This window comes from Bufo bufo, chromosome 1, assembly GCF_905171765.1.
Source record: "Bufo bufo chromosome 1, aBufBuf1.1, whole genome shotgun sequence".
NCBI classification, from domain to species: domain Eukaryota; kingdom Metazoa; phylum Chordata; class Amphibia; order Anura; family Bufonidae; genus Bufo; species Bufo bufo.
Genome location: NC_053389.1, coordinates 295,185,684 through 295,212,011, shown reverse-complemented (window position 1 = coordinate 295,212,011; position 26,328 = coordinate 295,185,684). Strand labels below are relative to the sequence as shown.

Here is a 26,328-nt window from a genome sequence, read left to right as displayed (position 1 = left end):
CATTAAATATTACATTATATTATTATTATACTTTCATTGAAGCAGATCATTTTTGAAAATGAGATGACTGCCACATACTAAGGAGCAACAGGCATACTACCTGGTAGGGTTGATACTAGTGAATAAAATAATACTTGTCTTGTGAAAATTAGTCATGACACTCCTGAGGAAAAAAAAACGTACATGTTTTAGGCAAATGGGGGCATCAGTTCACCGAAGGGTGGGGCCTAGCACCGATGGGTGGGGACTCCCAGTTTCCTGTGCCATGCCCCGTGATACACTGAAATCCTCATTTTCATAAAGAATAATAGTATATTTCTCGAGAAAGCCACAACCGATTTTCAGAAGATATGTATCAGTTTATTCAGTAGGATCAACCTTACCAGACAGAATGCCTGGTGTTATAGGATTGATGCTACTGACAGATGCTCTTTAACAGCTGTAACTATTCAGCAATGTATTCACAGCAAGCATCCTGGCTCAGCAGAGGTAATTTTGTTTATCATTATCAATCATATTCTACAAAACTGCACCTAGTACAATATATACAGTGGCACCATTCGGGACAAGTTATAATTTATTCTCACAATTACATAAAGACTATGTAAAGACTATGGTATGTCTCCTTTAAGAAAACTGTTAACTATGCATGCCATGTAAATATGTAACTACGATAATGTCATGTACATTTGTTGTGCATGCCATGCGCTTTGTGTAATGCTAAGAACCTTGATTTGTATGATATGGTGTGCCATAGTATGTTTCCATGCCCTGGCAGAGTAGTTGGGTAGCAGTGATGGTAATTTCCTTGGCGTTCAGCTTGCAGGAGGAGGGCCTACTCCCCCAACTAGTCTGACGCTGACATAGGTGTGAGTGTTACAGTGCTAAAGTGCTGTGAAGCAATGTTGGCAGAAGGGGGCTATAGGTTATCGTAGGGCAGTGTTTGATGCAAGTCAGGACAAGTGTAGTGGAACAGCATGATGTGCCTGAGAGACCTGCTTTGACTTGGGAGACAGAATAGCCTTGAGTTGCTTCCTTGAGGGCCATCCATGGAATGGAAACCAAGTGGAGTGACAATGTGCCAGAGCTACATCTATGTGAAGGTCACATGAAGTTCTGGCAGGGACAATAATACGAAGCAGCAAGAGCAGTGGCGTATATAGAGAAGTAAGGGCCCCATAGCAAGGATCAAACCAGGTCCCCCACATAGGACAGAAAGGTATCTGCCTAAACCCTTTTCAGTGACCCTTGGGCTATTTTTCCACTGCTTCATTTGATAAAAGTTGTTCCTTTAGAGGGTAGAGTCCTGACCAAGTTTTCACCTCCAGTAGAAGAGGAGATAATCCCAACTAAGACTCGGCACCCTCTTGACCTGGGCCCCATAGCAGTCGCATGGTCTGCCGCTATGGTAGTTACCCCCCTGAGCAAAAGGTAGTCAGTGAGCTGGCAGAAGAACTGTCTGAAACCTGAGTTGTGAGGTGTGTGAGCCTGTCAGAGGACTCTTAGCAGCACTGTACATGAAATCCAAAAGCCTTTCTGAGCGCAACCCAACTCTTAGTAAAGTACTGGTGTACTGCACAGTCGTCAGCTCTGGTGAAGAACTGCTCAAGATAAGATTCTTGAAAAGTACTGTGTGTTTAAGTGTACTCATACAACCATCAAGTGTATTGTGCCTTTAAGTGTATTCTGCAGCCATCAAGCTCACTCTGCCACACTATGGGGGGAATTTATCATGAGGAGAATACTTGAAGTCAGTTTTGATTGAGTCTGAGTTAGCGTACTTCAGGTGAGCGTACCTCACCTGTATTGTTTTGCACCTGAATTCCTCCAGTAAAGAAGCACACTGGTTTACAGCATACCCTGATTCTCTGGACTTATTTCCCTTTGGGGTGCACCACTCTTTACCATCCCCTCCAAAGATCAGCAACACGTGGTAACACCTCAATGGTGTCTGGGGGACCCAGCGTAGCATTGACACCACCCCAAAACCAGCCACTGCATTACCCTTAAACCTAACACTTTTGTCTAGAAAAGCTACTCTAGTTTTCCTACTACACCCCCCCCCCCCCCTTACTGGAGTGAGGGTTTTTTTGCAACTTTTTAAAAGTTCCAGTGATAAAACTGCAATGAAACTCATTAGCATATCTAACCACACCCTTTTTGTGTGATGTAAAAATGCAAAAAGTCATTACACTTTTGCACAAGTTAGCCCAAAAAGCCCTACTTTGCAACTTTTTAAAGTCAGAATTGTGGAGTAAAGGTATAATAAATCAGGGCCTATGTGTTTTTGACCTTCAAATGATGAAATCAATCAGCACAATATATTGGCATTCACTTTACACTAGAATATACTGTACCTGTCAAGGACTTTGAGGTACATTTTATGGTTTCATCAGGGTTAGGGCTCATGCACACGGCCGTATGTATTTTGTGGTCCGCAAAAAATACGGATGACATCCATGTGCATTCCGTATTTTGCATAACGGAACAGCTGGCCCTTCATTGAACTGTACTACCCTTGTCCGTAATGCGGGCAATAATAATGTTCTATTTTTTTGCGGAACAGAAATACGGACCTACGAAAATGGAATGCACACGGAGTAACTTAAATTTTTTTTGCTGACCCATTGAAGTGAATGGTTCCGCATACGGTCCGCAAAAAAAAAACGGAAGTTACTCTGTGTGGATTCCGTTTCCATATGTCCGTTCCGCAAAAAAATAGAACTTGTCCTATTATTGTCCGCATTACGGACAAAGACAGTACTGTTCTATTAGGGCCCAGCTGTTCCGTTCCGCAAAATACGGAACGCACACGGATGTCATCTGTATTTTTTGTGGATCTGTTTTTGTGGACTCATGCACACGAACATATTTTCTTTCGTGTCCGTTCCGTTTTTTTTGCAGACCGTATTGCGAAGTCATTCATTTCAATGGGTCTGCAAAAAAAAAACAGAAGTTACTCCGTGTGCATTCCGTTTCCATATATCCGTATTTCCGATCTGCAAAAAAATACCTAGAACATGTCCTATTATTGTCTGCATTACAAGGATAGGACTGTTCTATTAGGGGCCAGCTATTCCATTCCGCAAAATACAGAATGCATACGAACGTCATCCGTATTTTTTGCGGACCGCAATGATTTTTCAAAACTCCTGCTGAATGCTTTCTATCTGTACAATCCTCAGGAGTTGTAAATTTATTATAAAGATGGGTAAGGCCTCATGCACAAGGCCGTAGCCCGGCCGTGGCCGTATTGCGGCCCGCAAACAGCTTGAATGGGTCCGCAATCCGGAGCTTCAGTGCGGAACAGAGGCACGGAACCCCCTGGAAGCACTACGGAGTGCTTTCGTGGTGTTTCTGTCCGTGCCTCCGCACTGCGGTGCGGACAGATCACGGACCCATTCAAGTTGAATGGATCTCGATCCGTCCCGGCCGCTGCACTGCAAATTGCGGTCCCCAATGCACGGAACGGCCGCACAACGACCGTGTGCATGAGGCCTAACTAAGTTTCCTCTTACCTGGCAGAATGGTGGTGAATAATATCTTTGCAGATGCAGTCCCGGCATTGTTTGAAGCTATACAGAAAATAGTGACATTGCCAAGACTGTCACTTGGCTGCATGACACTTATCACTAGATCTTCCTGTGTATCCTGGGACTGCTCTCCTTTTAAAGGGACTTTATCTGAGCAGCTAAAAAAAAGAAGGAAATCCGATCAGAGGGTGAGCAGGCATTACCTATATTTTATACTTCACACACATTTAAGGATGTACCTATAGGGGAGGCAGAGGTAGCAATAACACTTAAGATCCATATTGTCGGCGGTAGGCCCTGTTATAGGTTTTGCACCGGGCACATCTACCATCCTTTGTGAGCTAAACGGCCTGAACTCCAGGCTTATACATCGTAGCAAATGCAGTTTGGGTTGGCCCCAACACTACCCTGGGTCCCCTGTACACCGTCGTGGTGTCACCACTTGTTGCTGCTCTCCGGAAGGGATGGTAAGGCGTGGTGCACCCCAATGGGAAATAAGTCCAGAGAGTCAGGGTCTACAGTAAACCAGTGTGCTTCTTTACTGGAGGAATTCAGGTGCAAAACAATACAGGTGAGGCATAGGGCTGGCTTCTCCAGTCTCCTCCCTGGCAGAAGAAGGGTTTGATGCTGAAGAAAAGCCTGAGCTAGCTGTCCCTCTCTCTCTCTCTCTCTCTCTCTCTTTTCAGAAGGCTGGTACCTTGGTCAGAGGCTGGTACCTTGGCCTCAGTAGTCTGGCAGTCTCCTCTTCCAAGCACTGTTCCCTACCTGCAGAACACAAGGGGCTCTGACTGCACTCCTTATATACCATTTCTGGCTAAACCATTTCTGTCTGGTTTTCAGACATAACAGAGCTAAACCAGACATTCAAAGGGTCAGTCTGTCTGGTTTTGGTCCTAAACAAGTCAGTTTTTTTCCCTCCAAAACATGCTCTTTTTTAAACCATATGACAGCTGTGAAAAATTACCAGCTTGTTATTGAAAGTCCCAAAAGTCTTACAGTATTCTTTAACCCTTTCCACAGAGCCTTGCAAATACAGTGCAAATGAACAGGGCACTACAAAAACATAGTGCAGGAGAACTTAGTATAAACAAAAGGAGAAATAGAATCCGCGCTGACTAAGTGACAGAGGGAGACACTTATGAAAAAGTTTAGTGTATCTTGTAATGGTTAAAGAAATATATTGATTCCACTGGAACAATGCAATCAGGTGGCACCCGATTCCTTCCTACGGTGCCTGAGAGCAACGTTCAGAGTCCACCTGGATAAAGTCACAAAGCGTACATAAAACAAAAGGCTGCGAGTACTTACTGCTCAGCCGTCTTGAAGATTTGTGGCTAGAAGTTTCTTGCTTGATGTGAAGCTGATACTTGGATGAACTTGTTAAATCTGTTCGTCGCTTCTTCGCTTCTGTCTTCTCTTGCTGTCTTCTGCTTACCTGGTGGCACGCGCGTAGCTCCGGCCGGTAGCACGCGCGCGCTCCTGGAAGCAATGTTCGTTGTCCTGGTAACCTGGCGTGTGACGTCACACTCGAGAGCTACGGAAGCCTCTTTGGTCCACAATACCTCCGACGCGTTTCGGAATAGTCGTATTCCTTCCTCAGGGATAGATGTGGATCCTACTTCACTGGTTTTTAAGCCCGCTGGTTACCAAGGTGACAGCTTTTGTTTGCAATACAGCGTGAATACAAAGAAGAGCATAGCAATTATCAGAGGAGAGCGATCTTTGATAGTAATCGATCTCAATGATTGCATTAATTTGTTGGTTGGTATACACATGTTCTTTAATTGGATCCATAATGGCTCATGACTGGCCATGGATTTTATTGTATTTATTTAAATTTATTCCACCGTACTTCCGGTACTTTAGTGGTTTGTTTTATTTTATTTTGGGGGTTCATTAAACTACTTGAAGGTTCGTCAGCGCTTAGTAATACGTTTCCAAAAGAGAGGATTATAGGAAAGCGAACAGCTCTATTTCCTGATTAAGGCCAATGGGCGCCAGAGTATTGAGGTTGTAGATCCATTCGCTCTCCTTACGGGACATTACTTTAATAAAATCTCCACCTCTGGGGTCCTGCTTTATCTGTTCTATGCCCCCAAAGATAGAGCCTTCAAATTTGAAGGCTCTATCTTTGGGGGCATAGAACAGATAAAGCAGGACCCCAGAGGTGGAGATTTTATTAAAGTAATGTCCCGTAAGGAGAGCGAATGGATCTACAACCTCAATACTCTGGCGCCCATTGGCCTTAATCAGGAAATAGAGCTGTTCGCTTTCCTATAATCCTCTCTTTTGGAAACGTATTACTAAGCGCTGACGAACCTTCAAGTAGTTTAATGAACCCCCAAAATAAAATAAAACAAACCACTAAAGTACCGGAAGTACGGTGGAATAAATTTAAATAAATACAATAAAATCCATGGCCAGTCATGAGCCATTATGGATCCAATTAAAGAACATGTGTATACCAACCAACAAATTAATGCAATCATTGAGATCGATTACTATCAAAGATCGCTCTCCTCTGATAATTGCTATGCTCTTCTTTGTATTCACGCTGTATTGCAAACAAAAGCTGTCACCTTGGTAACCAGCGGGCTTAAAAACCAGTGAAGTAGGATCCACATCTATCCCTGAGGAAGGAATACGACTATTCCGAAACGCGTCGGAGGTATTGTGGACCAAAGAGGCTTCCGTAGCTCTCGAGTGTGACGTCACACGCCAGGTTACCAGGACAACGAACATTGCTTCCAGGAGCGCGCGCGTGCTACCGGCCGGAGCTACGCGCGTGCCACCAGGTAAGCAGAAGACAGCAAGAGAAGACAGAAGCGAAGAAGCGACGAACAGATTTAACAAGTTCATCCAAGTATCAGCTTCACATCAAGCAAGAAACTTCTAGCCACAAATCTTCAAGACGGCTGAGCAGTAAGTACTCGCAGCCTTTTGTTTTATGTACGCTTTGTGACTTTATCCAGGTGGACTCTGAACGTTGCTCTCAGGCACCGTAGGAAGGAATCGGGTGCCACCTGATTGCATTGTTCCAGTGGAATCAATATATTTCTTTAACCATTACAAGATACACTAAACTTTTTCATAAGTGTCTCCCTCTGTCACTTAGTCAGCGCGGGTTCTATTTCTCCTTTTGTTTATACTAAGTTTTCCTACTTATACCGGGTTTTTTGGCAATTATCCCTGTTTCAGAACCCAGCAGCGACGCGCCCCACTGTAACCCCTTTGCAGTGTGGGTGATCCCTAAAATACCACCCCCCCTCCCCAATAGACGGCAGCGCTATTATCTCTGCTTCCTCTTGTTATAGTGCAGGAGAACTTAAGGCCATCTGTCCACCAGCTGAAGCTCAACAGAAGATGGGTGTTGCAACAGGACAACGACCCAAAGCATAGAAGTAAATCAACAACAGAATGGCTTAAACAGAAGAAAATACGCCTTCTGGAGTGGCCAAGTCAGAGTCCTGACCTCAACCCGATTGAGATGCTGTGACATGACCTCAAGAAAGCGATTCACACCAGACATCCCAAGAATATTGCTGAACTGAAACAGTTCTGTGAAGAGGAATGGTCAAGAATTACTCCTGACCGTTGTGCACGTCTGATCTGCAACTACAGGAAACGTTTGGTTGAAGTTATTGCTGCCAAAGGAGGTTCAACCAGTTATTAAATCCAAGGGTTCACATACTTTTTCCACCTGCACTGTGAATGTTTACATGGTGTGTTCAATAAAAACATGGTAACATTTAATTCTTTGTGTGTTATTGGTTTAAGCAGACTGTGATTGTCTATTGTTGTGACTTAGGTGAAGATTAGATCACATTTTATGACCAATTTGTGCAGAAATCCATATAATTCCAAAGGGTTCACATACTTTTTCTTGCAACTGTATATATAAAGAGATAAGATTATATATATATATATATATATATATATATATATATAGTGGGGATTCTCTCTGGTAGACAGGGTGTGCGGATGCAGTACAGAGGCAAATTACCAGTTGTTAAATCAAACTTCTGTGTTTATTCACACATAAAGCAAAAACAAAACGTCACTTTGCAGTCTTGGTGTTAGTTCACACACAATGGAAAATACAACATAGCAAAAATCACCTTGTTGGCAGTTCTGCCTCGAGCAGTCCATAGCAGGCTTTTAGGGGGCTCGTTTCACTTACAGACTCAAACACGGCATAAGCCTCAGGTCCCAGCACACACACCCCCTGAGTTCCACAGTCAGACTGAGGTAATCCTCCTCACCTGGCAGTGCTGGCTGGTTTTTAGGCCTGGCAAAACCCGGCCTGGAACATGGGGAGTAGTCACCCACCCAGCACTTTGACTACTCCCAGTAAGAGCCGTACAGGCATACTAAGTACTAAGAGCTATACGGGCATACTATGTATTAAAGTGTCAAACAGCAATTGCTGCTGACACATAAAAACTGGCTCTTACGTTAAGGCCAATATAGACCCCCTGATTGGTAAATTTGCGGAAAAGGTGCTGACCTGGTCTAAACTTCCTACAGGGAGTGCAGAATTATTAGGCAAATGAGTATTTTGACCACATCATCCTCTTTATGCATGTTGTCTTACTCCAAGCTGTATAGGCTCGAAAGCCTACTACCAATTAAGCATATTAGGTGATGTGCATCTCTGTAATGAGAAGGGGTGTGGTCTAATGACATCAACACCCTATATCAGATGTGCATAATTATTAGGCAACTTCCTTTCCTTTGGCAAAATGGGTCAAAAGAAGGACTTGACAGGCTCAGAAAAGTCAAAAATAGTGAGATATCTTGCAGAGGGATGCAGCACTCTTAAAATTGCAAAGCTTCTGAAGCGTGATCATCGAACAATCAAGCGTTTCATTCAAAATAGTCAACAGGGTCGCAAGAAGCGTGTGGAAAAACCAAGGCGCAAAATAACTGGCCATGAACTGAGAAAAGTCAAGCGTGCAGCTGCCAAGATGCCACTTGCCACCAGTTTGGCCATATTTCAGAGCTGCAACATCACTGGAGTGCCCAAAAGCACAAGGTGTGCAATACTCAGAGACATGGCCAAGGTAAGAAAGGCTGAAAGACGACCACCACTGAACAAGACACACAAGCTGAAACGTCAAGACTGGGCCAAGAAATATCTCAAGACTGATTTTTCTAAGGTTTTATGGACTGATGAAATGAGAGTGAGTCTTGATGGGCCAGATGGATGGGCCCGTGGCTGGATTGGTAAAGGGCAGAGAGCTCCAGTCCGACTCAGACGCCAGCAAGGTGGAGGTGGAGTACTGGTTTGGGCTGGTATCATCAAAGATGAGCTTGTGGGGCTTTTTCGGGTTGAGGATGGAGTCAAACTCAACTCCCAGTCCTACTGCCAGTTTCTGGAAGACACCTTCTTCAAGCAGTGGTACAGGAAGAAGTCTGCATCCTTCAAGAAAAACATGATTTTCATGCAGGACAATGCTCCATCACACGCGTCCAAGTACTCCACAGCGTGGCTGGCAAGAAAGGGTATAAAAGAAGAAAATCTAATGACATGGCCTCCTTGTTCACCTGATCTGAACCCCATTGAGAACCTGTGGTCCATCATCAAATGTTAGATTTACAAGGAGGGAAAACAGTACACCTCTCTGAACAGTGTCTGGGAGGCTGTGGTTGCTGCTGCACGCAATGTTGATGGTGAACAGATCAAAACACTGACAGAATCCATGGATGGCAGGCTTTTGAGTGTCCTTGCAAAGAAAGGTGGCTATATTGGTCACTGATTTGTTTTTGTTTTGTTTTTGAATGTCAGAAATGTATATTTGTGAATGTTGAGATGTTATATTGGTTTCACTGGTAAAAATAAATAATTGAAATGGGTATATATTTGTTTTTTGTTAAGTTGCCTGATAATTATGCACAGTAATAGTCACCTGCACACACAGATATCCCCCTAAAATAGCTAAAACTAAAAACAAACTAAAAACTACTTCCAAAAATATTCAGCTTTGATATTAATGAGTTTTTTGGGTTCATTGAGAACATGGTTGTTGTTCAATAATAAAATTAATCCTCAAAAATACAACTTGCCTAATAATTCTGCACTCCCTGTATGTCTGTAGTGGGACGTTGCAATTTGATTAAAATGATCCTGATGCCTCAATTGTTGTATGTTCTCCACAACTCCCCTGTTTGGATTACCCAGAGAGTGTTTTACAAAATTCAGGGTCTCTTTCGCTACCTTATTTGGAAAAAAAAGATGCCTAGGATCATATTAGAAACTCTCCAGAAAAGCAAGGATGAGGGAGGACTTGCTGTTCCGAGCCCATGGCACTATTTTATGGCTGCGCAGTTGTAGCACTTGAAAGGCTGGGGACAGGTTATGGGCGCCGGACCGTCGGCAAGGATAATATCTTTCTTATCATGTCCCCTTTCATATGGTGGAAATTGGAAAGATACAGGGAGTTGGAGATACTCCCACGCTATCTCTAATTCATAAAGTCAAAATTTAAGGCTTTACTTGGTCTCACAGGATTTCATGGGTATACCCCATTGTGGCGAAATCCACACCTGCCCGAAATGTTCCGATTGGAGGGTTTCTCCCCATGGGAAAAGAGGGGTGTTCGCTGCCTGCAGCACATACAGGACAGAGGCATCTTGAAGACCTTTGCCTGTTTGAAGGAAGAATTTAACCTTCCAAACACAGCTTTTTACCAGTATTTACAGCTGAGACATGCGAATCAGGCACAATTTCCGGGAAGTGGATTAGTTTCATCTACCCCATTCTTAATGCAATAATTATTGAGCCCTGGGAGCACAAAAGGGGTGATTTCATTACTATATCGCCAATTGCATGGGGGGGTTACTCCTGGTGGATCCCTTCCGGTTAAAGATAAATGGGAAAGAGATCTGGGTGCTATCTCCCAAGAGCAATGGAATGATACCTTAGCCTTAATACCCAGCCTGACTCTTAATGAAGCGCAGCGCTGGTCTCAGCTGTATCTATTACATAGGGTCTATAGGACCCCTGCCTTCCTCTATAAAATTGGTCTTCGCCCTGACTCCTGTTGCCTCGCTGCAGGGCTGAGAATGCCTCTCTGGTACATATGTTCTGGGATTGTTCTAAGTTAGATACATACTGGACGGATGTTGCCAGGATTATAAGAGAAGTTACCCAAATGGATGTTTGTGGATACCCTAGGTTCTGTCTTCAGGGACTGCTAGAAGTTGATGAGGGGGATTCTAACTTATCTATGTGTATGCAGAGAATGTTGTTCCAGGCCCGAATAGTAATAGCTAAACACTGGACCAATCATGGCCCGCCCACCTCTCGGGAATACCTTAATAGAATGAATACCATCCTAAGGTATGAAAGGGGAATATACTTGAAAAGGAAGTGCCCTAATAAGTTTCTATCTATTTGGCAGGGATGGTTAAGTGCTCCGGGTCTAGTGTCAGGGACCCTCGCTGCGGACTGCATAAGAGACCAAATTTCTGGGACTGGGGGACTGCGACTGCGGTAGGTTGGCCTGGTATAGCGGGAACACTAGGCAGCATGGCTGTGCACTAGTGTTTCGCAGTGGACAGTGCTACAACACCGAAGAGATGACACAACAACATTGTATTTATATTTAAAAAGGGGCACAAATTTATTTTATTATACATGCCATTGGATGCTGACTTATACAGTATGTGTATATGTCGTACACTGTGTTTTACTTTTTCAATAAAAACTATCTTGATTTAAAAAAAAAAAATGGCTCTTACTCTACCGATGCCAGAAACCTCGGTGACACGTACCTATCATCCACGATGATTCCGTGTACCTTCTTACAATATACACTGCTTTAAAAAAATAAAGGGAACACTTAAACAACACAATGTAACTCCAAGTCAATCACACTTCTGTGAAATCAAACTGTCCACTTAGGAAGCAACACTGAGTGACAATCAATTTCACATGCTGTTGTGCAAATGGGATAGACAACAGGTGGAAATTATAGTCAATTAGCAAGACACCCCCAATAAAGGAGTGGTTCTGCAGGTGGTGACCACAGACCACTTCTCAGTTCCTATGCTTCCTGGCTGATGTTTTGGTCACTTTTGAATGCTGGCGGTGCTTTCACTCTAGTGGTAGCATGAGACGGAGTCTACAACCCACACAAGTGGCTCAGGTAGTGCAGCTTATCCAGGATGGCACATCAATGCGAGCTGTGGCAAGAAGGTTTGCTGTGTCTGTCAGCGTAGTGTCCAGAGCATGGAGGCGCTACCAGGAGACAGGCCAGTACATCAGGAGACGTGTAGGAGGCCGTAGGAGGGCAACAACCCTGCAGCAGGACCGCTACCTCCACATTTGTGCAAGGAGGAACAGGAGGAGCACTGCCAGAGCCCTGCAAAATGACCTCCAGCAGGCCACAAATGTGCATGTGTCTGCTCAAACGGTCAGAAACAGACTCCATGAGGGTGATATGAGGGCCCGACGTCCACAGGTGGGGGTTGTGCTTACAGCCCAACACCGTGCAGGACGTTTGGCATTTGCCAGAGAACACCAAGATTGGCAAATTCGCCACTGGCGCCCTGTGCTCTTCACAGATGAAAGCAGGTTCACACTGAGCACATGTGACAGACGTGACAGAGTCTGGAGACGCCGTGGAGAACGTTTTGCTGCCTGCAACATCCTCCAGCATGACCGGTTTGTCATTGGGTCAGTAATGGTGTGGGGTGGCATTTCTTTGGAGGGCCGCACAGCCCTCCATGTGCTCGCCAGAGGTAGCCTGACTGCCATTAGGTACCGAGATGACATCCTCAGACCCCTTGTGAGACCATATGCTGGTGCGGTTGGCCCTGGGTTCCTCCTAGTGCAAGACAATGCTAGACCTCGTGTGGCTGGAGTATGTCAGCAGTTCCTGCAAGACGAAGGCATTGATGCTATAGACTGGCCCGCCCGTTCCCCAGACCTGAATCCATTTGAGCACATCTGGGACAGCCATCATGTCTCGCTCTATCCACCAACGTCACGTTGCACCACAGACTGTCCAGGAGTTGGCAGATGCTTTAGTCCAGGTCTGGGAGGAGATCCCTCAGGAGACCGTCCGCCACCTCATCAGGAGCATGCACAGGCGTTGTAGGGAGGTCCATACAGGCACGTGGAGGCCACACACACTACTGAGCCTCATTTTGACTTGTTTTAAGGACATTACATCAAAGTTGGATCAGCCTGTAGTGTGTTTTTCCACTTTAATTTTGAGTGTGACTCCAAATCCAGACCTCCATGGGTTGAAAAATTTGATTTCCATTTTTTAATTTTTGTGTGATTTTGTTGTCAGCACATTCAACTATGTAAAGAACAAAGTATTTCAGAATAATATTTAATTAATTCAGATCTAGGATGTGTTATTTTTGTGTTCCCTTTTTTTTTTGAGCAGTGTATATATAAATTAAATCACCCCACTTTCTCCAAAATTAAAATAAAAGTACGTAAACAATTTTTAAAAATAATATCATGGGCATCGCAACATGTGAAAACATCTATCCTATTAAAATATAAAAATATTTATCCCATACAGCAAACAGTGAAACAGAAAAAAAGTCAAAAAGGCGATTTTACGTTTTTTGCTCTTTTCAGCTCCCACAAAAATTGAATAAAAAGTGATCAGAAAGTCATACACACCAAAAATTTGACGAATGGAAAGTACAGCTCTGTACACATAAAAAATATTTTTTTTTGTATTAAAACGCAAGAAAAACCATACATATGTGGTATTGTACTCTGGAGAATAAAAGTAAAGCCAGTGATCAGTGATTTCCATCCAAAACCAGGTGCAGCTCTAAACACAGAACAGGTACAGATCTTTCCCTTATACCTTATCTCTGTGGAGGCTCCAATCCTGGTTCTGGCTCACAATCACTGAAGGAAATGACTGACCAAACACTGACATATGAATGAGGCATAACAGGTCAGTTTTACTGCACAGGAAGCGCTATAAAAGCAAAACCCATAAAATTGTGTCAGAATATTTTTTTATTTTTTTTTTATTTCTCCCCATGTGGACTTTTTTTTTCCAGCTTCCCACTACATTATTTGCAACTGTAAATGGTGCCATTAGAAAGTACAACTAGTCTCGGAAAAAATGAGCCTGTCACTGTTAAGGGGGCTTGATATTGTGGAAATCAATGTTAAGGAGACGGAGTGCTGTGGAGGTCACTAATAAAGGGACAGCCTCTGTGGAGGTCACTGTTAAAGGGGAGGGCGCTGTAGATGTTACTGTTAAGGGGGCAGGCCGCTGTGGAGGTGACTGTTAAAGGAGCGAGCACTGTGGAGGTCATTGCTTAAGGGAGAAGGGGACTGTGGAAGCCACTATTAAAGGGGCAGCGGGATACTGTGAGGTAACTGTTAAGGCAGCGGGGTACTGTGATGTCACTGTTAAAGAGGACCTTTTATTGGTCCAAACATTGTGAACTAAGTATCATGATTTGTACAGCGGCGCCCAGGGATCTCACTGCACTTACTATTATCCCTGGGCGCCGCTCCGTTCTCCTGCTATGCCCTCCAGTATGTTCGGTCACTGGGTTATAGTAGGCGGAGACTTAGGGGACTTGGTTATAGTAGGCGGAGACTGCCCTTGTTCTCCTGGGCGTCTTCTACTCCTAGTTTTTTTTCTCCCAGGCTGTACCGATGGCCAATTGCAGCGCAGAGTTCAGAGCCAGGAGAACAAGGGCAGTCTCCTCCTACTATAACCAAGTGACCAAACATACCGGAGGGCATAGCAGGAGAACGGAGCGGCGCCCAGTGATAATAGTAAGTGCAGTGAGATCCCTGGGCGCCGCTGTAAAGATCATGACACTTAGTTCACAATGTTTGGACCGATGAAAGGTCCTCTTTAAGGAAGCAGGGTACAGTGGAGGTCACTGTTAAGGGAGCAGGGTACAGTGGCAGTCACTGTTAAAGGGGCAGTCGCTGTGCAGGTCTCTGGTAAGAGGGCTGGGAATGGTGGAGGTCACAGTTAAGGGGACTATAACCTATGGTCAGTGTTAAGGGACGGGTGCTGTAGAGGTCACTGTTCAAATGGACATCCCTGTGTCCGTCCAGGCCCTGCGCCAAACGGAGGACAGGGAGTCTGAAAGCCAGACTGTCCGGCCTAAAACCAGACCTCTGGCCACCTTAGGGGCAGGCTGCTGTGGATGTCACAATTAAGGGGACGGTCTGCTATGGAAGTCAGTGTTAAGGGGCAGATTGCTGTAGAGGCCACTGTTAAGGGGGCGGGGTGTTGTGGAAATCACTGTCAAGGAGATGGGGTACTGTGGAGGTCACTAATAAAGGGGCGGCTGCTGTAAAGGTCACTGTTAAAGGGGTGGGCCGCTGTGGAGGTTACTGTTAAGGGGGCAAGATGCTATGGAGGTCACTGTTAAAGGGGCGGGTGCTGTGGAGGTCTCTGTTAAGGGGGCAGGGAACTCTGGAGGTCACAGTTAAGGGTACGATCCGCTATGGAGGTCAGTGTTAAGGGAACGGAGGTCTGTGGAGGTCACTGTTAAGGGGGCGGGTTATTGTGGAAATCACTGTTAACGAGATGAGGTAATGTGGAGGTCACTAATAAAGGGGAGGCTACTGTGGAGGTGACTGTTAAAGGGGTGGGCACTGTGGAGGTCACTGTTAAGGGAGGAGGGGACTATGGAGGCCACTATTAAAGGGCCAGTGGGGTACTGTGAGGTGACTGTTAAGGCAGCGGGGTACTGTGAGGTCACTGTTAAGGGAGCGGGGTACAGTGGAGGTCACTGTTAAGGGAGCCGGAGGTCTCTGTTAAGGGAGCCGGGAATGGTGGAGGTCAATTAAGGGGACTGTAACCTATGGTCAGTGTTAAGGGGCGGGTGCTGTAGAGGTTACTGTTAAGGGGGCTGGCCCCTGTGGAGGTCACTGTCAAGGGGGTCACTGTCATGGTCCCTCCCATGACAGAGGTTAGAAGATCTGAGAGACTGGCTGCACGTTAGGTCATCTGACAGCCTATCTGTTTTATCTTCTTGCAGTGTTGTTGTTGGTAATGACCACACCTCGACCTCTTGTCTCAGGTGTAGCTTGTGGTCATTACTGCTCCCCTATTTAGTCTGGACTCACACGTCATACCATGCGGTTGATATTCTCTGCCTGGAGTTGGAAGAGCTGGTGTGTTGTCCTCATCTGAGTTCCTGCTCCTCCATTTTCTATTGAAGATAAGTGTACTTCTCTTAGTATTTTGTTTCTTCCATTTGCTCGTTGTTTACTAGGCCTCAGGGAGATGCTGGTTAATTCATATGGGAAGTAGTCTCAGACCCTGTCACTTATCCTAGGGATTTTCAGGGTTACTAGAGCCTAGGATTCCGGTGTATGAATATTCCCACCTTCAGGGTCTATTCATACTGACAGGAGTCAGGGCTAGGTTTAGGATTTCCCTAGGTGGTCACCATTTCCCTTTCCCTAGCCTTGAGGCCTAGTTCCTGGTCATTTTCCTTCTGTTGTCATTCTGGTGTTCTTCCCCTCCCCCTACACTGTGACATTATCAACCGGCAAAAAAAACGCCATTTTGTTTGTGTCAGTGCAGCGATGGATACTATTTCTGCACTGGTCGGACAACTGCAAGGGCTGCCTTTGGAGGTTGCTGACCTTCGCACAACCGTCTCACAGATCCAGAGACCATAGGCGACTGGTTCCAGCAGCGGGAACCAGGCCTGTCCTGAACCTAAGGTGGATCTCCCGGATAGATTTTCCAGGGGAAGTGACAATTTTATTCGGTTCAGGGAGTCATGCAAATAATATTTTAGACTAAGTACTAACTCTTCTGAGGACGAGAGTCAAAGAGTGAGTATATTTTTAGAGCTCTAGGTCTTATCTACGATGACCCAGATCGAATCTCCCTGGCCGAGACTAAGTTGCGTGGCGTTCTGCGGAGACCTATTGCTCTGAATTTAGGAGATGGGCTAGGGATACGGAGTGGAATGATCCAGCTCCCTGTAGTCAATTCTGTCAAGGGTTATCCGAGAGCCTGAAGGACGTGTTGGCGTTTCATGAATACCCTGATTAATTGGAAGCGGCCATGTTCATTGCTGTACGTATTGATAGACGCCTGAGGGAGAGATCTAAGGTTCCTCACTCTTAGGACCTACTATCATATAAGGTGACGGCCTCCTCTGACACTTTGGGTAGAGAGAAACTTGAGTTCATGTCTGGTGATGAACCAATGCAGCTGGGGGGAGCTACTCCAGGACCTGGTGATAAGAACTTTAGGCTTAAGAAGAGACTCTGCTTTTTCTGTGGAAAAAGGGGACATTTTGTTAACATATGTCCTTATGTTCAGCGTCAAGGTGAAAAAGAAATAAAAATGTTTAAAGGGAACCCGTCAGTGGCAAAAACCACCCCAAACTGCCAGCAGTACCTTCAAGTAGCCGGCAGTGTGTTTCTAATGATGATTTTCTTCCTGCAGTCAGATGCGGTAAAAGCAGGAAAAAATGTTCTTTTATCCCCCTAAGCGCGCTATTTTCGAGTCAGTCTTGAAGTCAAGCGGGCAGCGGCCTCCTTGCTTCAAGTCAAGGTAGCCGCGCCCCCTTCCCTGCCGGCTGTCAGTCACAGCGAAGGGGCAGGGAAGGGGGCGTGGTTACCTTGACTTGAAGCAAGGAGGCCACTGCCCGCTTGACTTCAAGAGTGACTCGAAAATAGCGCGCTCAGGGGATGAAAGATCGTTTTTTCCTGCTTTTGCCGCATCTGACTGCAGGAAGAAAATCATCATTAGAAACACACCGCCGGATACTTGAAGGTACTGCTGGCAGTTTGGGGGTTTTTTTGCCGCTGACAGGTTCCCTTTAATCCTCATCTCACTCTTAAGGGTGTGGGTGGGGAATCTGAGAACTTTTGTCATTTGCCGGTAGTACCCGATTTCTCCTGTTTGCAGAGGTGGCGCTTGATTCCAAAACCATGGGAATTGAAGTGTTTATTGACAGTGGGGCAGGAGTTAACCTAGTTGATGGCCAGTTTGTCCGTATGCATGGGTTGACAACAAGTGCATTAGACAAAAATATTTCGGTGTTTGCTATTGATTCTGCTCTGCTCACACAGAAATGTTTGTCACAAATGGTGCAGGACATCCGTTTAAAAGTGGGTGATTTTCATCAAGAATCCATTTTGTGTTTTGTGCTGGAGAGTCTGCCTGCTCCCTTGGTGCTAGGTTTACCATGGTTAAGCAAACATAATGCTACCATCGGTTGGCAAGCGAGACAGATTCTTGATTGGAGTGATTATTGCATAGACAACTGTCTTAACACTTCACTTTCTGTTGTAACCACTAATGTTGTGCCTTTGTTTATTTCTCATGTACAGTGGGATGCAAAAGTTTGGGCAACCTTGTAAATCGTCATGATTTTCCTGTATAAATTATTGGTTCTTACGATAAAAAATGTCAGTTAAATATATTATATAGGAGACACACACAGTGATATTTGAGAAGTGAAATTAAGTTTATTGGATTTACAGAAAGTGTGCTATAATTGTTTAAACAAAATTAGGCGGGTGCATAAATTTGGGCACCACAAAAAAAGAAATGAAATCAATAATTAGTAGATCCTCCTTTTGCAGAAATTACAGCCGCTAATTGCTTCCTGTAGGTTCCAATGAGAGTCTGGATTCTGGTTGAAGGTATTTTGGACCATTCCTCTTTACAAAACATCTTTAGTTCATTCAGGTTTGATGGCTTCTGAGCATGGACAGCTCTCTTTAAGTCACACCACAGATTTTCACTTATATTCAGGTCTGGGGACTGAGATGGCCATTCCAGAACGGTGTACTTGTTCCTCTGCATAAATGCCTTAGTGAATTTTGACAGTGTTTAGGGTCGTTGTCTTGTTGAAAGATCCAGCCCCGGCGCAGCGTCAGCTTTGTCACTGATTCCTGGACATTGGTTTCCAGAATCTGCTGATACTGAGTGGAATCCATGCGTCCCTCAACTTTGACAAGATTTCCAGTCCCTGCACTGGCCACACAGCCCCACAGCATGATGGAACCACCACCATAGTTAACTGTAGGTAGCAGGTGTTTTTCTTGGAATGCTGTGTTCTTTTTCCTCCATGCATAACGCCCTTTGTTATGGCCAAATAGCACCTTATTCCAAAATGAAGCTGGCTTGTCCAAATGTTCTTTAGCCCACCTCAAGCGGCACTTTTTGTGCTGTGGGCGGAGAAAAGGCTTCCTCTGCATCACTCCCGCATACAGCATCTCCTTGTGTAAAGTGCGCCGAATGGTTGAACGATGCACAGTGACTCCTTCTGCAGCAAGATGATGTTGTAGGTCTTTGGTGCTGGTCTGTGGGTTGTCTCTGACTGTTCTCACCATTCGTCGCTTCTGTCTATCCGAGATTTTTCTTGGTCTGCCACTTCGAGCCTTAACTTGAACTGAACCTGTGGTCTTCCATTTCCTCAATATGTTCCTAACTGTGGAAACAGACAGCTGAAATCTCTGAGACAGCTTTCTGTATCCTTCCCCTAAACCATGATGGTGAACAATCTTTGTCTTCAGGTCATTTGAGAGTTGTTTTGAGACCCCCATGTTGCTACTCTTCAGAGAAAATTAAAAGAGGAGGGAAACTTACAATTGACCCCCTTAAATACTCTTTCTCATAATTGGATTCACCTGTGTATGTAGGTCAGGGGTCACTGAGCTTACCAAGCCAATTTGAGTTCCAATAATTAGTTCTAAAGGTTTTGGAATCAATAAAATGACAACAGTGCCCAAATTTATGCACCTGCCTAATTTTGTTGAAACAATTATAGCACACTTTCTGTAAATCCAATAAACTTCATTTCACTTCTCAAATATCACTGTGTGTGTCTCCTATATGATATATTTAACTGACATTTTTTATCGTAAGAACCAAAGATTTATACAGGAAAATCATGACGATTAACAAGGTTGCCCAAACTTTCGCATCCCACTGTATTCTCTGAAACTGGAGACCAGGAGTTACTTCCACATCGGGAGTATGATTGCCCCGTCAACCTTGTTCCCGAGCTAGGTTGCCCAAGTCTCGGTTGTATAATCTTTCTGAACCCGAAAGAGCAGCCATGCGAGAATATATCACCGAGAGTTTGGCTAAAGGTCATATTAGACCATCCAAGTCCCTAGTGGCTGCAGGGTTCTTCTTTGTTATGAAAAAAGGACAGAACTATGTCTGGACTTCCATGAGCTTAATCACATTACTGTCCGTGATCCTTGTCCCTTTCCTTTGATCCCAGATTTGTTCAATCAGATTTTCGGTGCCAATGTGTTCTCTAAATTGTATTTGAGGGGGGCATATAATCTGGTAAGAATCAAGGAGGGGGACAAATGGAGGACGGCCTTTAATACCCCTGAGGGTCATTTTGAGAATATGGTCATGCCTTTTGGGTTAACCCACGCCCCTGCGGTTTTTTAACATTTCAACAATGACATCTTTCATCATCTGGTGGGCAGGTTTGTGGTGGTGTATCTGGATGATATTCTAATTTATTTTCCTGACATGGAGACGCATCAGGATCACGCGAGACAAGTGTTACAGATCTTAAGAGAGAATAAATTGTATGCTAAGTTGGAAAAGTGTGTATTTTCAGTTCAGGAAGTGCAATTCCTGGGTTACTTACTCTAATCTTCAGGTTTTCGCATGGATCTTGAGAAGGTCCGTGCTGTGTTAGACTGGGATCGGCCTGAAAATCTGAAAGCGCTTATGCGGTTCTTGGGGTTCACCAACTACTACCGTAAATTCATTTTGAACTACTCGACTGTGGTTAAACCTTTAAAGGACATGACTAGGAAAGGTTTGGATGTCTCAGTCTATTCTAATGAGGCATTGCAAGCCTTTTCAGCGGTGAAGGAATGTTTTGCTTCTGCTCCTATAATGGTGCAACTGGATGTGTCACAGCCATTCATTATGGAAGTTGACGCATCCGAGGTAGGGGTAGAAGCAGTCTTGTCACAGGGCCCTTCACCTAATAAATGGCGCCCATGTGCTTTCTTCTCTAAGAAGCTCTCTACTGCTGAAAAAAATTATGACTTAGATAATAGAGAGTTGCTGGCCATTAAGTTGACTTTTGAGGAATGGCGTCATTGGTTGGAAGGAGCGATTCATCCTATTACGGTAATTACCGATCACAAAAATCTGGCTTACCTGTAGCCGGCTAAACGTCTGAACACAAGGCAGGCCAGATGGTGGCTGTTTTTTTACCAGATTTAATTTCGCTGTCACCTATTGCCCTGGGGTTAAGAATGTCGGATGCTGTGTCCCGTAGCTTTCCTGGGGCAGGGTGATTCGAAAGATCCTGGTCTGATATTGGCTGAATGGGTGGTAATATCCGCCCTTTATCCCGACCTTGAGGCAGAGGTGTGGGAGGCCCAGGGAGATGCACCGGAGTCCTGTCCTCCGGGGAAGTTGTTTGTTCCTTCTGAATTATGACACAAGGTGTTCGAGGAACATCACTGTTCAGTTCTTACAGGACACCCTGGGAGCAGATCCACAGTCAATCTCATTTCTTGTAGAGTCTGGTGGCTGGGTTTGCGTAAATGTGTTAAGGGCTATGTGTCAGCTTGTAGTACATACTCAGCCTTCAGGATCTCTACTTCCGTTGTCCATCACGCCCCGACCTTGGACTCATTTATCCATAGACTTTATCACAAATTTGCCAAATTCCTCAGGAAAAATGGCGATTCTGGTGGTTGTTGATCGCTTCAGCAAGATGTCGCACTTTATAGCATTATCAGGTCTACCTAATGCTAAAACTCTCACACAAGTGTTTGTCGATAACATTGCGAAGGTATTCCCTCTAAAGTGGTGTCGGATAGGGGGACTCAGTTTGTTTCCAGATTCTGGAAGGCGTTCTGTACACGCCTGGGGGTACAATTGTCCTTCTCCTCCGCCTTTCATCCTCAGTCGAACGGACAGACTGAACGCACTAACCAGAATCTGGAGACTTATTTGAGATGTTTTGTCTCAGAGAATCAGGAGGAGTGGTCTTCATTTTTGTCTTTAGCCGAGTTTACCATAAATAACCATTGGCAAGAGTCCACTGATAAGTTGCCGTTTTTGGGGCATATGGGTTCCGCAGTTTGGAATATTTTCTGGTACTGAGACTTCTAGTATACCAGAAGAGGAAAGATTTTCCTCTTCTTTGTCATCTATTTGGCGGAAGATTCTAAATAATAATAAAAAAATGGGCAACAAGTATAAACGGATGGCTGACAAGAGACGTATGAGTGGTCCGGACCTGAGAGTGGGTAATTCTGTGTGGCTGTCCACAAGAAACATTAAGTTGAAGGTACCTTCTTGGAAGTTGGGTCCAAGGTTTATTGGTCCATATAAGATCTCTGCCATTATTAAGCCAGTAGCCTTTCATCTTGAACTTCCACAGGCTTTAAAAATTTATGATTTTTTCCACAAATCATTGCTGAAGGGATATGTCGAACCTGCTGAACTATGCTCCTTGCCTCCCGCTCCTGTCATGGTGGACGGTAATCTTGAATTTCAGATTGCCTGCATAGTGGACTCATGAATTCTCCATAGATCCCTTCAGTACCTCGTTCACTGGAAGGATTACGGTCCAGAGGAGAGAATGTGGGTTCCAGCGGCTGACGTTAATGCTAGTCGCCTTGTGAAAGCCTTTCACAGGGCTCATCCGGATAAGGTTGGTCCTGGGTGTACGGAGGTCACCCGTAGAAGGGGGGTTACTGTCAAGATCTGAGACACTGGCTGCACGTTAGGTCATCTAACAGCCTATCTGTTTTCTCTTCTTGCAGTGTTGTTGTTGGTAATGACCACACCTCTTGTCTCTGGTGTAGCTTGTGGTCATTACTGATCCTCTATTTAGTCTGGACTCACACTTCATACCATGCGGTTGATATTCTCTGCCTGGAGTTGGAAGAGCTGGCGTGTTGTCCTCATCTGAGTTCCTGCTCATCCATTATCTATTGAAGATAAGTGTACTTCTCTTGGTATTTTGTTGCTCCCATTTGCTCGTTGTTTACTAGACCTCAGGGAGACGCTGGTTTGTGCATCTGGGAAGGAACCAGTAGTCTCAGACCCTTTCACATATCCTAGGGATTTTTAGGGTTACTAGGGCCTAGGTTTCCTTCAGGGTCTATTCATACTGACAGGAGTCAGGGCTAGGTTTAGGATTTCCCTAGGTGGTCACCATTTCCCTTTCCATAGCCTTGAGGCCTAGTTCCTGGTCATTTTCCTTCTGTTGTCATTCTGTTGTTCCTCCCCTCCCCCTACACTGTGACAGTGGTATACCGTGGAACTCACTGTTAAAGGGGCAGGCTGCTGTGAAGGTTAAAGTTAAGGGGGTGGGCTGCTGTGGAGGTCCCATTTTAAGGAGGCGGGGCATTGTGGGGGGGGGGGTCAGTGTTAAGGGGTTGGGGGCTGTGGAGGTCACTGTTAAGGGGGCGGGGTACTGTAGATGTAACTGTTATAGTGGATACTGTCGATATCTTTGAATGACACACACAAACATTAAATGAAATAGATGAAATATACCCGTGCAGGTCCTTCTGCTAGTATATATATATATATATACACATACATACACATATACGGTGTATATATATTGTGACACAGTGAGGGGAATGGTCTGGGAAAACAGGTATTTTCCTCCCAGCGTGTGCTGCTGGGCTGATTTGTAGCCAGGTGGGGGTCAAATACTGGACTGGATTTTAATTGCCGGTCCGGGTTTTTGGCAGCACCTGGCTGTACTTAAATAGGCAGCTGTGCTCAGCAGCAGGATCTCTGTGTTGGGATCTGAGGCTTGATGCCAAGTTGGAGGGATGAGACCCATGGGCTGAGGTAACAGGCCCCCTAAAGCCTGTCGTGGAATGCTGGAGGCAGAACTGACATCAAGGTGACTTGTCTTATATGAACTTTCCAATTTGTGTGAAGCAACAACAAGATGTACTTTCCATTGTGTGTGAAGTAAACACCAAGACTGCAAAGTAACGCATTGTTTTGTGCATTTGCCTCAAGTGTGAATAAACACTGAAGTTTTGCGTTAAGAACTTGTCTTTTGCCTCTGTACTGCATCTGCTTACCCTATTTACCAGAGCGAAACCCCACAATTGGTGGAGGATGCGGGCAAGTGCAGTGAAGCAGGCGTGATCGCCGAAGTATTGTTGTTTTTAATTTTTGCTCCGGGCACGGTTGTATGTCTTGCATTAAGCCCGCAAAATTTCAAACCGTGACCCTTCACAAAATGGAGGCCATAATAAAGGCTCTTGTCGAGGCTAACCAGCAGCAGCGAGAAACAAACCAGCTGCTGTACAATACGTGATGCCTATACAGATGGCAGGAACATACCAAAGGGTCCATGATCTCCGGAAAGCGGTCCGTGCGGCGATCCCCAAGATAACACCCTTAGATGATCTCGAAACCTACCTGGCGATGTAAGAGAATGTGGCCACAAGGGAGAAACTACCCCGAGACCAGTGGTCTGAGGTCGTCGCTCGGTTCCTGGAATCCGATTCTCAGCGGGTGTATTTAGACTTGCCAGATGATCAAGCGGCCGACTACCAGAAATTAAAGGCTGAGATTCTGGCAAGACTGGGGGTGAATGTGTTGGTCCGGGCCCAGCGGGTACATCAGTATTATGACTTATTTCACCTCTTGCAAAAGTGGCTACAGCCTGATGTGCTGAGTCCCACGGCAATGCTGCATCGACTATTAGCTGATATATTCTGGAGGGCTTTTCCACCCCCTCTCCAGCACTGGATCGGCCAGGTGTCTCCTGGCAATGCCCTGGAGATGGTGGACCTGGTAGAATGCTATGAGGCTATTAAGAATCTACAGGGGGGTTCTTTTAGGAGGGGGGCAGTCAAACCCTGGAAATCTCCACCCCTGGCCCGGAGATTTGAGCCGATGAAACCCACCTGGGATGTACCCACTATAGGCCTGGCTCCTTTAGTCTGCTGGCATTGTCAGGAGCCTGGCCATGTAAGGGCTGACTGTCCTCATCGGGTTGAGCCCATGGACACTAATTGTGGTTACCGTCAGTTGCTATATATGCCAGGAAACTGTGTGCAACAGGTACCCCGAAATCTCTAGACCACTTGTGCCAGGTGGAACCGGGAGACACTCAAGCGGAGGCGCTGCTGGACTTAAGGAGCCTGGTGACACTAGTAAGGGCTACCCAAGTACGATCCACTAAGTATACTGGCCGGAAAGTTGAGTTGATGTGCATCCATGGAGACTTAAAAGATTACCCCACCACGCTGGTGTCTTTAACCACGGTAGCTGGCAGGTGGACCCACGAGGTGGCAGTCGCCACAAATCTACACTATGAACTCATAATAGGCAGAGACTTTCCGGGCTTCCCGGCCCTATGGCCGTTTGTGAGAGTTACTGATACCCGTGAGTCAGGGGTAAACCCAGGAGATTGGCCTTGTTCAGGAGGAAGGCCAGAACCCAGGGAACCTGAGGCCGAAGGGCCAGCAGTAGGGGTGACCACCACTTCGGTGAAAGAGGGGGGGACAACCCCACTGAGTGTAATGGTGGGAGAGGTGGAGGACTTGCCACCGGGTCCTGAGTTGGCAGACCTCAACATCTCCGGGGAAAATTTCAGTACAGCACCACACCGGGACCCAACCCTATCCTGAGCCTGGGAGAATGTGGTAATAATTGATGGTGAACCACAACAACCTGGGGCCAAGTCGATATTTCCCAGTTTTGTGGTTCATCAGAATATGCTATATCAGGTAAACCAGCTGCTGGGTGAACATATTGAACAGTTGGTGGTGCCCCAGGCTTATGGCAAATTTGTGTTAGAGTTAGCCCACCAACATGTTCTCAGGGGTCATCTGGGAATGCAGAAAACACAGGACTGGATGTTACAACGGTTTTACTGGCCCAGTGTGTTTAGAGAGGTGGACAAATTTGGCAAGTCTTGCCTGACCTGCCAGACAACTAGCCCCCAGCACCTTTTCCGCAGTCCCTTAGTACCTCTCCTGATCATCGAGGTACCGTTTGAGCGAATCGCTGTGGACCTCATAGGCCCAGTACCGAAGTCCGCTAGAGGACACCAACACATCTTGGTCGTCCTAGATTACGCCACTCGGTATCCGGAGGCGGTGCCACTGCGACATACATCGGCCAAACTTACAGCTAAAGAGTTAATGTAGATGTTTTCCTGAGTGGGGCTACCTAAAGAGGTTCTGACTAACCAGGGGACCCCTTTTATGTCCAAGGTCATGAGGGAACTGTGTAAGTTGCTGCACATCAAACAGCTACGGACGTCCGTTTATCATCCGCAAACTGACGGCCTGGTAGAAAGGTTTAACCAAACATTAAAAAACATGTTAAAAAGAGTGGTATCTAAGGATGGGAAGGACTGGGACCTCCTTCTGCCCTATCTTATGTTTGCAGTGCGAGAGGTGCCCCAGGCCTCTACTGTGTTCTCGCCCTTCAAACTGCTATATGGCAGTTATTCTCGTGGTCTGTTGGACATAGCTAAAGAGGTGTGGGAGCAGCAACCCACCCCGTATAAAAGTATTATTGAATACGTCACCCAGATGCAGAAACGTATGGAAAAAGTATTGCCTCTTGTAAGAGAGCATATGGAGGCAGCTCAGTGAGCTCAAAGTCGGGTCTATAATCGGCAGGCTCGGGTCCGGATCTTTAACCCGGGAGATCGGGTTTTGGTTCTGGTACCGACTGTGGACAGTAAGTTCCTGGCTAGGTGGCAGGGATCCTACAAATTAATCAAAAAAGTTGGAGAGGTAAAGTACAAGGTACACCAGCCAGGGTGGCGAAAGCCGGAGCAAGTGTACCATGTGAATTTACTCAAACCTTGG

General features: G+C 45.5%; 1 protein-coding gene across 1 annotated transcript in view; it reads right to left on the bottom strand.

Annotated features, from left to right (window-relative positions):
• CSF1R (colony stimulating factor 1 receptor) overlaps positions 1-26,328 on the bottom strand; it is a 121,155-nt gene that overhangs the window by 26,849 nt on the left and 67,978 nt on the right. The window contains exon 9 of the mRNA XM_040440738.1: positions 3,519-3,691. Within this exon, the coding sequence (XP_040296672.1) occupies positions 3,519-3,691 (173 nt within the window). The remainder of the gene's footprint in view (positions 1-3,518; positions 3,692-26,328) is intronic.